This window comes from Lissotriton vulgaris, chromosome 10 (assembly GCF_964263255.1).
Source record: "Lissotriton vulgaris chromosome 10, aLisVul1.2, whole genome shotgun sequence".
Taxonomy (NCBI): Eukaryota; Metazoa; Chordata; class Amphibia; order Caudata; family Salamandridae; genus Lissotriton; species Lissotriton vulgaris.
Window position 1 is genome coordinate 980,474,589 of NC_141698.1, and position 16,075 is coordinate 980,490,663.

The following is a 16,075-nucleotide window of genomic DNA, read 5'->3' on the forward strand; positions in this document are numbered from 1 at the left end:
TTTCAATTTTGAAATTCTTACGTGATCACCTTTTTTAAAAATAGGCTTCTTCACCTTTGTAGCGAAATTTTGACCGTACACAGTTCTCCAAACAGCTAACGAATTAGTATGCGTTACCTCTACGGGTGCTGTTTTGATGGTCCTGTGGTAACTGGCATTATATACATCTAAAAAGGCCTGTAGAACATCAACGTATCTGTAGGTGTTGTGGGCCGTAAAATACCTCCACATCTTAGACTTTAAAGTTCTGTTAAACCGCTCTACAACCGCTGCTTTTACCTCTGTGTGTGTTACAAAATGTTGAACGCCGTGGTGCTTTAATAGTTTCTGAAATGTGTTGTTTAAGAATTCTTTACCGGCATCTGTTTGTAGTTTTTGAGGAATTCGCCCTTTCTCGAAGATGGCTTTAAAAGCGGCTGTGACGCTAGCCCCAGTTTTATCGCGTAACGCTTCTGCGTAGGCATACTTGGACAGCACATCTATAACAGTTAATATATAGTGAGCTCCGTTGTTATGTTTTGCTAAATCTTGAAGGCTGATGATATCCGCCTGCCATTGATAATCTAATTGTGCATTAACGATTGTAGGCCGTCTCTTAAAACGTCTTCTGGCGGGTTTATGTAGTGAATATGCCTCCTCTCCTGATAACCAGTTCTTCACCAGATCTCTGCTTACAGGTTCGTTTTCATCTACAGCCCTTCTATATAGAGCTTCGGCGCTTCCCAAGCTGCCAACTCCCCGTGTATCATAATAAAGTTTTCTTAACACGGACCCCGACATGTTATCATCCGCTACACACCAGACAATGAATGCCACGTGTTTTGCATAAGTGCCTTTTATTAAAAAAGTAAAGAAAAAATTTAACAAATCATAAACAGAGTATACTTTACACTTTTCACAGTAAGTGTCGTAAGGACGTATTAACACAGAGTCACCTTGAGCTGTAACATTCTATTACTTTGTTCTAAATACACGCTATCATGTAATGTTAAATAAGCACCTGTTTAAAACAGTTTTCGAGGGGCCAAAGACCCTATTTTTCTATTTTTTTTATACAGATTACACATACGCCTTGCTACGAGTTTTTCTATCATTTTTCTGTTGAAAGTGGTGCCCATACCCTTCATACCCGGTAATTTTAAGCTTGGGTCATAGGCATATCGGATCTCATTGATTGCCGCCGTCAAAATTCTCAACATATCAGGGTGGACAAGCTTCTTTTCAGCGTACAACCCATACACCACCCTTAGCAGTTTATACACCTTGTATGGATCTATCAAACTACAAATATAGCGTATTGTTCTTGATCTGTATGATTCACACAAACATTCGTGAGCCTCCTCCTGCGGATCGTTGATTTGATGACCGTTACAAAGGCTGTAATAGTCACGCCGGACACAGTTTAGGACCACCTGTGCGGCGAAAGCCTTAACTTCCTGCCTTGCGTAGTAGGACAAGCCTTCATCTTCCTTTTCACACATGTCAGAGTCGCATACACACTTGTCGCAGCCATCACGGTTTTGGCATGTGGAACTTTCAGCCTGTTTTGAGCACCACAGACAATTGAAAATTACATTGTTCATTTTTGTAGACCGCCATTCTGGCGCAGGCCTTTTTGGGGTTTCTCTCTAGGGTTCAAAAGAAGAAAGAATTACAATCCGTAAGCTGAAGAAATAAAATACAACGCTATGTAGGTGACCGCGCATAACATTTTCTTACTAACCTCTGCATATTCACCGCTCTCTGCGGCGGCTCTGAAATCTTGAGAGTCACTAATGTCCTGCGATGCCCCATCATCTTCGACGCTTGTACCAGGTTGTTGCAGAATACCCTTCTCAACACCCGTATCCTCCTGAAGGTCCCTGTCATCATAGCTGGATGTGCTAGGAGGTGCTACATCTTTTTTAACATAGTTTATTAAGTAGGTGTATTCGACGGGGTTTGCTCTCTAGGGTCAAAAAGAAGAAAATATTGACAGTTCGTTAGTTGAAGAAATAAAATAAACCATTATGTAATTGCCGGCTCATAACATTCTCTTTTTCAAAATTTTTTACTAACCTTCGCATTTTCATCGTCTTCGGCGGCTGCTCTGAAATCTTGAGAGTCGCTAATGTCCTGTGATGCCCCATCATCTTCGACGCTTGTAGCAGGCTGGTGCAGAACGACCTTCTCAGCAGCCTTATCCTCCTGAAGGTCCATGTCTTCATAGACGGGTGTATTAGGAGGTGCTACAGCTTCTTCAGATTCCTCCAGATCCATTGAACTGAGACCAGCAAGCAGGCTGCCGCTACATGAGCCCTCACTGTCGCTGCTGTCGCCCTTAATCGGGGACATCCGACATACGCAATCCTTGAGACGGCGTGCTTTCATAGGCCTACATATGCCATTGCCAAAGCCAGTAACGTCGCAGTCCATATCCCTAGGAGTTTCTTGTCGAGCATCCTCGTCCATTACCAGGGGTGTTAAACTGCGGTAATATCTATTGATAGTGGGTTGGGAGCCACCCAACACTGGCCTTTTCACGATTGGGTTGTATCTCTTCATTCTGATGTGGGGTGCGGGCACCTTTTCGTATTCAGGCTTCTGCTTGCTGTAAGAGGTTCTTAAGGAAGTCGTATATGTATCCTAAGCAGCCCCTAAAAGGGGCGTACACCTCTACACCATAACAATGGCATACAAACGTCATAGGCCTCTGGTTCGCTGATGGCTCCAAAACAAACCCCGCCCTTTGGAAGACCGCCCCCTTGGGACAAATGGACACCTACAGTCATCATAGAGGGTTGAGACCCGTCACTTTTTTAAGGACACATCTATGGGGGCATGGCACATGTCACTTTTAAGGACAGGAACACCATGTCACTTTTAAGGACAGGAACACCATGTCACTTTTAAGGACAGGAACACCCTGTCAGTTTTAAGGACACACACACACACAGGCATGTCACTTTTAGGGACCCCGACCTGTCACATTTGGTGACAATCACAGACATGTCACATTTGGTGACAATCACAGACATGTCACATTTGGTGACAATCACAGATCTGTCACTTTTAAGGACACACACTGACCTGTCACTTTTGGGGACACGCATGACGAGGAAAGGTATCCCTACTTTCTACTCACATATGAGGGATTGTATAATTTGTTTTTGAAAGAACACATTTTGACTCATTGTGCAGAAGAGAAGTTACGCCAGTATCTAGTGGACTCTAAGCTGACAGACCCCAGAGAGCTCGGGGAATCAGCTGATGAGTGGGTGAGAACCCGGGTTTCCATTCAGCATCAGGGGGGTGACCAGAAGAAAGGAGGACAGGTCCCTCCCCAGGGGAAAGCCCAGGGAAATGAAGGTCAAAATCCTAAGGAGTCCTCCAAAGACCCACAAAAACCTGCACAAGGAGGGGGGCCCGAGCCAACCCAAATTCAAAGGGAGGGGGTTTCAGGGAAAGCCTGGAAGGTTCTTTGATCCCTCAAAGGTGGGTAAGTGCTTTGACTGTAACCAGCCAGGGCATAAGCAGGGAGATGCTGTCTGTGCCAAGAAGCTCCCCCCTAAGGGGCCATCCACAGGGATTGCCAGTGTCAGTATAGGGGTGGAGGGTGGTGTACAGAACAGGCAGGTGATGGAAGCAACCTTAGTGTACCTGGGTGGGGTGAGTATTGCCACCCTTGCTGCCTTACCTCCAAACATGGAGAAGTACAGGCAGAGGCCTAAAGTGAATGGGACTGAGATTGAGGCTTTCAGAGACACTGGGGCTAGTATAACTATGGTCCTGGATAAACTGGTGCCGCCAGAGAGGTTGTTACCTGGGGAGTTTCACCAGGTGACATATGCAGACAGCACTACCAAACTCCATCCCATGGCTGGAATGGGGAGGTGTGACAGGTCCTATGAAGGTAGCTGTGTCAAAGGTGCTCCCAGTCCAGTGTTTACTGGGCAATGATCTTGAAACCTCTGCGTGGTCAGAGGTGGCAAAAGGACTCCATATGAAAATATTGGAGCTCCCTGAGTGGGTATGTGCTGTGACTAGGTCACAGACTAGCCAGAAGGGAGGGGCTGGACACTTGGACCCTGGAACAAAGGGCCAAGCATCCAAGGACAAGGGCACTGGGCCTGGTGAGCCAGCCCAGGGAACTCCAGAGGTGCAGGAAGAATCTAACCCTGATGGGGAGGATCTGGCCTCTGAGGGGGGCACTCCATCCCTGCCAGAGCTGTCAGATTTTGCAGAACTGACAGGAGCAGGTGGACCCTCCAGAGAGGAGTTCAGTCAGGGACAGTGTGACTGTCCCACCCTTGAGAGCTTAAGGCAGATTGCTTCTAAGCAAGAGGAGGGGGATGACAGTGGGTTTCACAAACTCTACTGGGAAGATGGACTGCTTTATACTGAGGCCAGAAACCTCCTGGAGGGGGCAACCAGGAGATTGGTGGTGCCCCAGAAGTACAGAGAGTTCATCCTGACTTTGAGTCACAATATCCCCTTGGCAGGACATTTGGGACGGACAAAGACATGGAACCGGTTGGTGAACCATTTCTACTGGCCCAATATGTCTGAAAAGGTAAAGGAGTTTTGCAGCTCCTGTGTCACCTGTCAGGCCAGTGGCAAGGCAGGGGGCAAGACAAAGGCTCCCCTAATACCACTGCCCGTGGTTGGTGTTCCTTTTTAAAGGGTGGGATGGACACTGTTGGTCCCCTGGACCCACCTACTGCATCAGGGAATAGGTATATCTTAGTGGTAGTTGACCATGCTACTAGATACCCTGAAGCCATACCTCTTAGAACCATTGATGCACCTGCACTGCTTGGGGTGTTCACCAGAGTGGGTTTTCCAAAAGAGGTGGTGTCAGACAGTGTCAGGCAGGGGCACGAACTTCCTGTCCAGCTATCTGACTGCTATGTGGGATGAGTGTGGTGTCAACTACAAGTTCACCACTCACTATCACCCACAAGGAAATGGTCTTGTTGAGAGATTCAACAAAACCCTGAAGGGCATGATAAATGGTTTGTCAGAGAAACTCAGGAGGAGATGGGATGTTCTCCTCCCATGCTTACTGTTTCCCTACAGGGAGGTGCCACAGAAAGGGGTTGGTTTCAGTCCTTTTGAGCTGGTGTTTGGACACCCTGTGAGGGGGCCATTGAGCCTGCTTAGAGAGTCTTTAGAGAAGCCTCTTAAAGAAGCTAAGGACAATGTGCTTGATTATGTGCTAGGCCTGAGATCTAGAATGGCGGAGTACATGTACCAGGCAAACAGGAAACTGGAGGCCAGCCAGGAGCTCATGAAGCACTGTTATTATCAAAAGGCTACTATGCCCGAGTATACTCCAGGACAGTTGGTGTGGGTGTTGGAGCCTGTGGCTCCCAGGGCCCTCCATGACAAGTGGAGTGGGCCCTATCCAATCTTAGAAAAGAAGGGTGAGGTTACCTATTTGGTTGACCTTGGCACCCCCAGGAACATGATACAATATTGTTTCATCTACAGCGGCCCCTGAGGAAGGGACGTCGGTCCCAAAATGCATCGGGCCAAATAATCAACCATCGTCGTTCATGTTGTATTGATATCTGTGTTTAAAAAAAGTGTAATGCTGTGAAAATATGTTCATGAATCATAGAGATGCATTATGAATTTTTGTTATGGATTAATAACAACATTAAAATGCACAGAAAAAATTGAAGATTTGAAGTAAAATCTAAAAACAATGAATGATAAATACAATATTTGAGAATTCAAAGAAGAGTTGTGAAGTGTATATTTGATGATCACAATAAAAGTATAACTGATGTTAGGGATAAGAAGTGGGTAATAAATAGACCAAAGCTGTGCGCTTGGTTTGGTCGTGATAGAGTGTCACGCACCTCTATTCTTAGATACAGATCACCTAGGGACAGGCAGCCCTATCACACCAAGCTGCACGCTATAGAAAAGAATAATTGTTAATAATTCGATTATAGTAGACTATTTTCCTAAAAATAGGTGTGCTAGTGACTACTCATGTTTAATATAGCTGGAGTGTGGTACTAAGTTTAAGAGGAGAAAAACATTGAGCTGCATATAACTTATATATTCAACATCAGGTTTACATACTACATTCAGCAGGACTGTGTAGACAAGTTTAGGCACAAACATCATACTAAGGAGAGAAAACACATTTGAGCGCAAAATCACATTTAGGTGCAAAATCACCCCTGGTGAAACAAGAAAAGTACAGAGCCACTTTTGAGCACTGATTACAGTGTTTGCTTTTATAAATTACAAATCTTGAAATGTGCCCTACTGTCTCAGTACCCAGGAGAGCAGACTCTAGTTGTGACAGCAATGGGCAATCAAGAACTGATTACTCCATTGGGCTTTATGTAGGCTATTAGAATTTTATAGTGTTTAATTTTGCAGTAAAATCAAAATGTAACCCTGATCCTTATTTACTAAATGAGAAACAAGAATCAATTTCCATGTGAGTGTATTAGGGTTTTTTGTTTACCCTTAAGCGAAGGATTCCTTTGAAATTATCTTCTTGACACATAAGCCTTTTATAAACATGAAACCACTGTGACTAGTGTGTCTAGTGTGTTGTTGTGTTCCTATGTTCCAAGTGTGTCCATTTACCCAGGCAATTTACTTCTTTTGCTGGTTACCAGTGTTGGAAAGTGGATTATTGGTAGGGGCAAGTGTAGTTCTGCCGATGGCAATAAGGCCACTTACACATTATAGGGCTCAGAATAGGTCTTAGAAAAGTATTCCTATGCTCAACCCTTTGGTAGCTTGGTTGTGAGCAGCCATGCTTAACTTCAAATACAGGTATGTAAAGCATTTAAAAACACAATTTCTGTAAATAATTAAGACACAATTCAAAATAAAAATCCCACACTAATTTATAGGATTGGAAATATGTTTATCTTTAAAAATGACACTAAAATGACAAACATCCAATGTAAGGAACGAGAGATATACATTGCCAAAGATTTAGCAATTTCGAGCACACAGAAATCTTTAGCGCCTTATCAGGACATCTGGTCATGATAGACAGGGTCAAAGTCAAAGTTTCAGGCTGACCGTGATGGAGCCCTGGGGGGCTACCCCTTGTGGTAGGTCTGGGTCAAAGATTCTACCTTCTGACATCCCGGGGTCTCTCGAAGCTCTCAGCCAAGCTCCCGGTCAAATGTATGGAAGTCCGATCTCCGGAGCGTTCCAGCGGGGCAAACCAAGGATCCAGGCCAACAAGGGAAGCTCTCCAGGTTGAGGATTCTTGGTGGTGATGTTCCAGGTGATCTCTTGTTAATCTGGAGCTTGCAGGGAGTCCACTCTTTAGTCCTTTTACAGCAAAGTAATCCACAGGCTGTAGTTGCATATGGTGCAGAAGGTGCAATCTTCAGAGTGCAGGCCTTTAGAAATGCACATCAAACTCCCAGCATGGCTGTCTTGCTTTCTAAGGTTTCAACAGCAGATCTGAGGGGCCCAGCCCCTCTCAGATACTTATTCCAACATCTCTGGGTAAAGCAAGCGGTCACTCCTGTCCAGTGGGCTGCAGGGTACCACCCAAAGGTCTGACCACTTCCTGCTGAGTGTGGCACTATTTTGTTCCAGAGTGGATCAATTCTTCCAAACTCATAATGGCTGATGTTCATGTAGGGAGAGAAGAGCTGGCTAAACACACCCCTAGGATGGCTAATTTTCATAGGGTCTCCCCCTTGCACGTGGTTATTCCTTCCTTAATCCTAGCATCTGGCTGTGGTTCACAATGGTATAGTGGTAAATGACAATGAGGTCCTCCCTGTCCCTTGAAGTCCATTGTTTACGACTACTTCCCCTGTTCTGGCATTCCTGTGTAACAGGACACTGACCTTCCAGCAGAGCTGTTCAACCCCAGGGGCTCTTTATCACCCCTTCTAAGAAGCCTGGCTAATCCCCTTAACTCTGACCAATCAGGACAGACCTCTGGAAGGCTGACTTTGGACTTACAAACAAGAAAGTCTTGTAACTTCTTGTGTGTACATTTTACAAGAGGTTCAACAATATCATATTGTTGATTTCTTAATACCATCCGGGGTAGCCTTTGAATGGTACTTTTAGCCGTCTCTTATATAGAGTTATCAGTTAATAACTTTTTCCCAGGCCAACTTATGTGGCAGGGGGTTTGCAATGGGAAAAAATTAGTTGGGCATTTTTTCCAGCACCAGGGCGTATAAAAACATTTTATAAGTACTATGTCTATATCTACAGGACCCCCACCCCTGGTAAACCTAGGGGAGAGTTTAGGGGTTCTGAATATACAGAAATATTGCAGATCCTCTCTCCACAGTGCTCCTACCACCAAAGTCGATTTTGGGTAGCACTTTATCACAATGTGGGAAGTGAAATGTGCAATCTCACTTTACCCAGGGCATATAAAACTCATTTTATAAGGGTTTACCTTATAGATACCTGGCCCACCACCCCTGGGACACCTAGGGGAGAAACTGGCGGTAGGTAATATGCCCAAACATTGTAGATTAACTGTTTGTAAGTGCTCCAAACACAATGTTGGGCATAATTTACTTTTTAAAAGATGTCCTGCAGCACAGGGCTACTTTTAACTCCTTCCCTGCTCATGACAAGCCCAGCTCGTCATAACAGCCGCGGTCTGCTTACGTGCAATTGATTATCCGCCTGTGCAGGATAAATATTCAGTGGGCGGGGTTGTGACAAGCCCAGCTCGTCATGAGCACAGCACCACTGTGACTCATGACGAGCTGGGCTCGTCACGAACACTGCGGTGCCGCGGACCCCCCTCTCCCCCCCCACCGCTCCGTGGGGAAATTACTCCCACAGCGAAGGGGTTAAACTGACCTCAGGCTCAGCAGTGAACACATGCAAGTGCAGAAAATGGCTGCTGGTCTCTAAACTATCATGCCCTATTATATACTAGGGTCTGATAGGTAGTTTCAATCCCCCTGCCCTATTATGTACTAAGGCCCCATGGGTAGGTCATGCCAACCCCCGGGGTACCCCAACCCTTAGTGTACCCTAGTGTATGTAGGTGTTTCACTGTATTCTAATTGTTTTCAGCAGAGCACTGGCCCTGGGCCTGGTTAGGCAGAGCCTAGGGTCAGTCAGAGTCAGTTACCACCAGTACCAGCCAGCAAAAAATGGGGGGGTGCCCAGGGCACAGGATGACTTTGCAACATCCAGAGATAAACAGGAACGAATATGTAGTGCGCCATTTAAACTGTTGGACTCAAAGTCATAGAACAACATATCACTTAAACTGGGAGAAATTGTCTCTCACTTGGAAGGTGGTAAACAATACTTTTTTGCTAATTTACTTCCCTTTTTTTACAATTTCAGGATTCATTTAGCCATCAGCGCTGTGAAACCTGAGGGTTAATGAGGTGCAGATTCAAAATCAAAGCAGGAAAAAAATGCAGTTATGTGCAAAGTCACATATAAGTGCACAATTGTGATTGGTGCCACACCAATGGGAATGCGGAGACCGTTTTAAGAGCAAACCACATTTAGGAGAAAAATCATGTTCAGTTGCACACACCTATTTATTATCAAAATGACCCTTGGTTCAAGTCTCACAAACATTTGAAAACTCTTTTCTAAGAAATTATGTTATTAGTTGAGAGCAGTGGAAGCTCCTCTCAAATAATGAACACAACCCTTGTAGAGGTGCACCACAAAAGTCACTAAATTAACATGTACTTAACTCTGGGGTAGCATAACACAAAAGCTTAACTAAGAGGCAATGTGTAAAGTATTTATGCAGCACACAGACAGCGATAAAGTGAAAATATAAAACCAGAAAAATCCCAAATGATTTTGTAAAAATTGAGTACATTTTGAAAACATAAAATGACACCAAAAGAACAAAAATCCAATAAGTAGAACCGAAGGTATGTATTTTTAAATAATAATAACAATAATTTATTGTGTATTTAATTAAACCCATTGCAATATCAGTAAAATTGAACATTTAAAATAAAAATAAAGTGCCACTCACAGTTATCTGGTCATACTGGACCGGGAAAAGTAGCAAGTTCAGGCTAACTACTATTGAGGGCGGGCCAGCTACCGGAGCCCCATTACTCATGCTGAAGAGTTACCTTCTCAAGTCCTGCACAAATGGTGCAGGTTGCATTGGTGGTAGATTGTAAGCGTGATGTTGATGCTGCAGTAGCAAGAGCCAGGTATCGCTGGAGGTTTGCATTGGTGGGCTGTTGGCACTAAAAGCAAATCTCACAGGAGCTTTGAACTGATGGTCATTGTGGATGGTCAATTATCCTCATGAAGAAGCCATTTGTGGTTGCAAGGAAGCCAAAACTTCTGAATCGTACCCTTTTCTTCATAAGGTGTTCATACTGATGCCAGCCAAGGGTCCAGCACCAGGAGGCACCTCTTAGGGATCAGAACTCACTCAAGCACAGGAAAGCAGCCTCTGGCAGGCCCAGATTCATCCAATTGGTGCTGGTGAGCTGACAGTTGCAGGGAAGACTTCTGGAAGCTTGCTGTGTCCCTGTAGCTCACACAAAGGATCAGCCAAATGACATTTTGGAGTCACTCTGGGTAGACCGGTGAGGGACTCTAGGCGCCAGTATATTAAGTGATTGGTCCAGAATCACAGAATGTTGACTCAATGCCGAGACTCGGCTCTAGCCGTTACGCCACACCGTCCTCCTAGTTGAAAATTCTTCCTTTTTATTTATGTATTCTTATATAAACCAGAGGATATCAGTGCACAGTGAAGTTGGATTCCATCTTACAAAATGCTGGAAATCATGCATGATGAAAGTTAAGAACATAACAAAGGTTAGTGCAGTCATAAGAGATGCAAAATATGGACAAGGCAGATCAAGGGGTGAGGGAGGGGTAGGATGGATTTTACAACTGAAAGTACTAGTGAAAAGACGATTCATATTGATCAATTAGAACAAATCAAGAAAGAAGTTTAAAAAAATTGAAGGATGCAAGTTAGTGTAATGTAAAAAGAGTAACAAGGAGATAATATCTTATGGTAAAGGTATATAGGATCGGAAAACATCCTCAAATGATTGGATTTTTCGAAGCATATAGAATCAAAAACACATATAAGTACAAAAATACCCCTGATGGAACTACAGCAGAAGTACAAAAACAGCTGCAAGTGTAAAACCATGTTTAGAATCAAACATCATATTTAGGTGTATTGAGACAGTTGGGTGCAAAATCACCCTTAGTACAACATCAGCATGAATGTGGAAAAAACGTAGAAGCAGAAGTCAAATTTAGATGTATAATCATTTTAAAAAACAAAATCACTTTTAAGAATGTACTCGCCATTGGTCCAAAGTGAGCAGGAGTTTTAGGATCAAGATCACACCTGCGGCAAAAACATATTGCGATGTAAAATGACTGGATGAAACTTCAAAAGGAAAGCGGAATAATTTTAGGTGGACAAATGCACCACCACTGCAGTGCGTGATGCGGCGCTTCTTCTTCAGCGCACTGCAATGAAAGCAACTCTTTCGGCTTAATAATAGCGAAAAGCAAATAGTGAGATTGATGGAGTCATAACGGCGAAGCTCATCACATTATGTACTGTATATACAAACGCTGACATGTATATTTTTTCTATATTTTAATAAAAATGTAAATAAAAAAAAAAGAAAGGACTAACCCAAAATCTTAATGGCGCTTTGTTTAAGAAATATACGAAGGTGAAGAACAAAATTACCATATAACTGAAGGGGGCTGACCCAAATCTCTACCCTCTGTATTTTTTTGGCATGAATGACATGAGCTCAGGCAGACAGCACAAAGGTAATGCTTTTTGTAGACAGACTTAAAACCAAACCTTAAACGAGAGGAAATCTTTTTAAATTTTAAATCGTATTGCATAAAAAATATGCAAAAAAGAAAATGTGTTGGAGTTTAGTCCTAAATTCATATGTAAATCAGCATGTTCTATTTACCGGATATAAAAACAATAATGAAGAACTAGCTGTACACTCCATGCTTGTTCTATAAATCCTGTTCTACGAATCCTGGACAATAGAACGGAATCCTTTTTTTATCAAATGTTCAAAACTGATTCATTGTTTTAAATTTTTATAACAGGTTTACAAATGGATTTTACTATGATATTTCATATGGGTAAACGTGATCCTCCGGGACAATAAGCACTTTAAAAAAAAAGATTGCACTTTTTGGCTACGATTACATGTTCACTTTAGAAATGATTTTTCTCTATAAAAATAGTGACTAAAGTTCTTTATGTATGGTGTCTTGGTGTAATGGTTTTATAGACTGAACTCTTGAAAAAACTTCAACTTGAACTTGAACTATGAATCCTGTGCCACAGATCTCATTCCTACAAGAGCTGCGTAGCTTTACAGTGGTGCCAGCTTTGCACTGGCTCATCTGCTCAATCTGGATCATTGGCTAGACATCTTGAAATTCACCTAATATGGCGGAGCGGGAGTACACATGTGAACTTAAACTAATGCACAACTGGAAATAGGGCCAGAGCATGTTATGGGGATGCAGACTTTCTGTGGGTTCAGGATTATGCAGCAAATAGCAGCTTTGCAGGAAAAGGTATGGCACTTCACGGAAATCACACAACACCATTAGATTTGGGCAATTGGAGGAAGAGTTATGTTGAGCAGGTAGACTAGCCGGGTAGGAGAGAGAAAGAGAGAGATAAATATGAGATGCCTGTAGTGTCCTAGCAGACACAGTCTAGTTGTTCTGCATGTAATGATACACCTAACACCCACCCACCACTGATGTCACAAGACCACGTGACACAGCTAATAAAGAGAGCCGAGCGCACGTGCTCGAGGCTCTCTAACCAACCATACATCTGGTGTCAGTGTCGCAGTTATTACGAGTATGCGGGCCTAGGGCCCCACGACTCGACAATGGTGATGAGGACTGGTGGCTGTGTACACGCGTGCCACAGCCATTTTCGTCGTGGGTGAAAGGGGGAGAGGCCAGCAGGGTGACATCGTGCCTCTTCCCCCAGGATCGGCGCCAGACTGCCGAGTGGCCCGCGGGGCGTGTGCTTTGCCCCGGGCCCAGAGGTCCACATCGAGGTGACCGGGAGCTCACCCCGCACCTAGACCCCAGCGCAGGAGAAGAAGCAGACCGGGCAGTGCCCACCTGCACCAGCCGCAACTGTGCCCCAAGCGGACCGACCGGAGCCCACCCGAGCCGGCCGCAGCAGCAGGGATCCTCACCGGAGCGGAGTGCTGACCGGGCGGAGCCCACTCGCCACGGCCGCAGCGGAAGAAGTGGCCCGTAGGCCTGAGGTGAGCCCGGGTGATGTGAATGGCCCGGAGGGGTCACGCATGCCAGAAGCGACCCCCCTCATCGGTTGCACAGAAGCAGAGCCCACCCGCATGACATGGCGCCTTGCCAAAATAAACTTTAAATAAAGCAGCGCCAGCGGAGCCCACCCGCGGCCTGCCTGAGGTGACTTACCCCTCTACGAACAATAATTACAGCAAGGCCAGCGGAGCCCACCCGCGGCCTGCCTGCAGCGTCTCTCCCACCGCTCTGCGTGTGTGAAGTGCCGCGGGTGGGGAGAGTGAAAGTAAAGAAGCAGAGCCCACCTGCTACGATGAGGGATGCTGCCCGGCCTGCCCAAATAAAGTGGTGAGTGACCGGCAGTGTGTGAAGAGCTGCCGGCGCTGGGAACAATCAGCGGAGCCCACCCGCACACCAGCACCGCAGGACCGGACACGACCCCCGGCAGCCCGTGAACACTTTGCCTGCTGTGCGATGCAGGGAGCGGGAAGAAGTGAAGAGAGTTGAGCCGGCGGGTGCACACAGCGCAAATGAGAATTAGCCCCCCCCTGCCCGAGCGTAGACTGTGAGGCTGGCGGGCAGGGAGGGCGAAGAGAATGCGTGAGGGCCGCCGGCGAAAGGAACAAATGTCTGCACACGCTACTGGAGACCGGAGTCTCTCTTCCCCCCCCATTCGCACCATGAGCCCTGAAATGCTGGTGCCCCACTGCCGCCCATGCTGGATAAACAAAGAAAAGGAATGGGACTCACCTGTCAGTAGCAGTGACTCCAGCCCCCTCCTGTTCTGCACACTCCTGGACAACAGCAGGCCCTGCAAGCCTGGGACTCCAAGCACCAACAACAGGAAAGAAGGAGTCACCAAGAAGAGAAGGCTGCTGCTGAAGGAAGACCAGCAGCCTACACTGCCATCTAGTGAACACTAGAGAGAACTGCACCCAGAAGAAGCACAAAGAAGGAAACAAGCACAAGGACAGTGCCTAACAGACAGGAAGCCGCACCCAAAGCATCAGAAGACGTGCGAGGCAAGTACCCAAGTGTGAAGAGGAAAAGTGCGACACGCAAGTGAAAGAGCGACGACGCCAAAGAATCTAATGAACCACAAGGAACAAAGCTACACTGAAGATGTATCATGACGGTACCAAGTGAAGCCAGAACTTGCCACTGCAATGCACACTGACGTGCAATGGAAGAGTAACACAAAGTTACCCCGCAGCCAAAAGGAGGCGAAGCAACCAAGCACGGTCAACGCCCCAAGAAGCTAAAGAGCCTCACCGGAAGTGCGCATGAGAAGTGCACCCACCGGAGAAGGTCCATGGAGCGGTGAAGTAACCCTCCGGAAACAGCAGAGCACACGAAGAGCGCAGGCGAAACTGCGCAAACGTAAAAGCACTGCAGCAGAACAAATAGCGATCCCAACGATCGCGGATAGCGAGAAGACTCACAAAGAGAAAGCTGTCCACCCCATCTGGTAGCAAAGAAGATCGCCCAAGAAGAAAAGGATGATCCGACAAGCCAGAGGGGCGCCCAAACAAAAGCCGATCACCAAGATGATCGCCCGTGAAGGAAAAAGAAGTTAACCGACCTGCCAACAGGTCGCCGGAATACTGACCGCCGCAAAGGCGCAGCGAAAGTGTTCTGCCAAGAAATCAGGATGAAGATGTCCTGCCGTAAGACGTCCGTGAACTGAGAGATCAGGAGAATGTCCGAAAGAAGACCCGGAGAGACGGACGCAACACTTACAAGAAAAGAAGTAATAGGAGGCAAGAGAGAAGATCGTAATGACCGGTCCAGTCACCGAAGAGTGGAGAGAAGACCGTGTCCTAATGACAGGACAAGACCAGACGGAAACAGGCAGAGTGAACGCTGCTTGAAGAAGCCTGGTCAGCAAGACAAAGGAAGAAAGGTGACCGCACCGTGTTGCAAAAAGGAGAAGGGAGAATGAGTGGCACAACGCCATGGAGAAAAGAATGAAGGAAGAAGTCATGTGGCACGACGCCAAGAACAACCTCTGGAAAAGGTGAAGAGAGGTGTAACAAGTCCACACACCTACAAGAAGAAGAAGCGGTGACACACACCACAACACCGTGTACAGTGACCCACATGTCCAGGAGAACACTGAGAGCACCAAGAACAGACCAGCTACCCATTCACAAGATCCCGACGACCCGTGGACGGTAGGAGAGCACAGGCCGGACCATTGGCAACACCCACCTTTGGGATTGAACGGAAGTCTGGAAGCGGAGGGAGCTCAGATGGCCTGAACAAGGAGAACTGACCAATCCCCACCAGCCCGTGGAGATCCAAGGGGCAAAGGCCTCAGGGCACCGGTGGCAGAGGGTCCCGACACGAGTTGGATCCATCGCCGTTTCACCTGCACGTCCCGGGAAGAAGAGGAACTTGTGCGCAAAAAAAGGAGTCAACAACTACCCTTCGGGTAGAGCTACGGACTTTGTGAGGTAGTACCCTCATCGTCTCCTCCATTCACACGCAGACTGTGGAGTTGGAGCAACGCTGTGGAATAATACCCGGCCTAGTGGAAACCTGATGCAAATGGCCTCCGGTACATCTCGTGGCAGGAGAATACCCGCGAGAGGGGCATCTTAGTGAGAAGAATGTCCTTCAAAGACTCCATACTTTGTAATGTGAAGCCAAGCTGCTGACAGTGAAGAAACCGACGGACCAGCGGAAGACAACATCATCCCGGTCTAACATCTGGTAATCCTGTTGACGTCATCCTCAAATACAACATCTCAGTGGACTGACCAACACACTTCCACGGCGCAAGTTCACAAGCGCACGCCCACCAAGAACCAAGACG

The 16,075-nt window shown here is 46.2% G+C and overlaps 1 protein-coding gene across 1 annotated transcript; it reads right to left on the reverse strand.

Moving 5' to 3' along the window:
* Nucleotides 1-1,004: 1,004 nt before the first annotated feature.
* On the reverse strand, nt 1,005-2,544 carry LOC147689104 (uncharacterized). Its single transcript, XM_086939865.1, has 3 exons — nt 2,059-2,544; nt 1,724-1,948; nt 1,005-1,628 (listed from the first exon to the last, which is right to left on the reverse strand). Exons 1-3 carry the CDS (start codon nt 2,542-2,544, stop codon nt 1,005-1,007), a joined length of 1,335 nt encoding a protein of 444 aa, XP_086795991.1.
* Nucleotides 2,545-16,075: the final 13,531 nt, after the last annotated feature.

Excerpts from the sequence above, each read along its gene's own strand:
- LOC147689104 (XM_086939865.1), bottom strand. The coding sequence starts at position 2,544 with ATGAAGAGATACAACCCAATCGTGAAAAGGCCAGTGTTGGGTGGCTCC. Across the intron at positions 1,949-2,058 it reads AAGACGATGAAAATGCGAAG|AGAGCAAACCCCGTCGAATA; the intron begins GTTAGTAAAAAA and ends TTTTGACCCTAG. Across the intron at positions 1,629-1,723 it reads AGAGCGGTGAATATGCAGAG|AGAGAAACCCCAAAAAGGCC; the intron begins GTTAGTAAGAAA and ends TTTGAACCCTAG.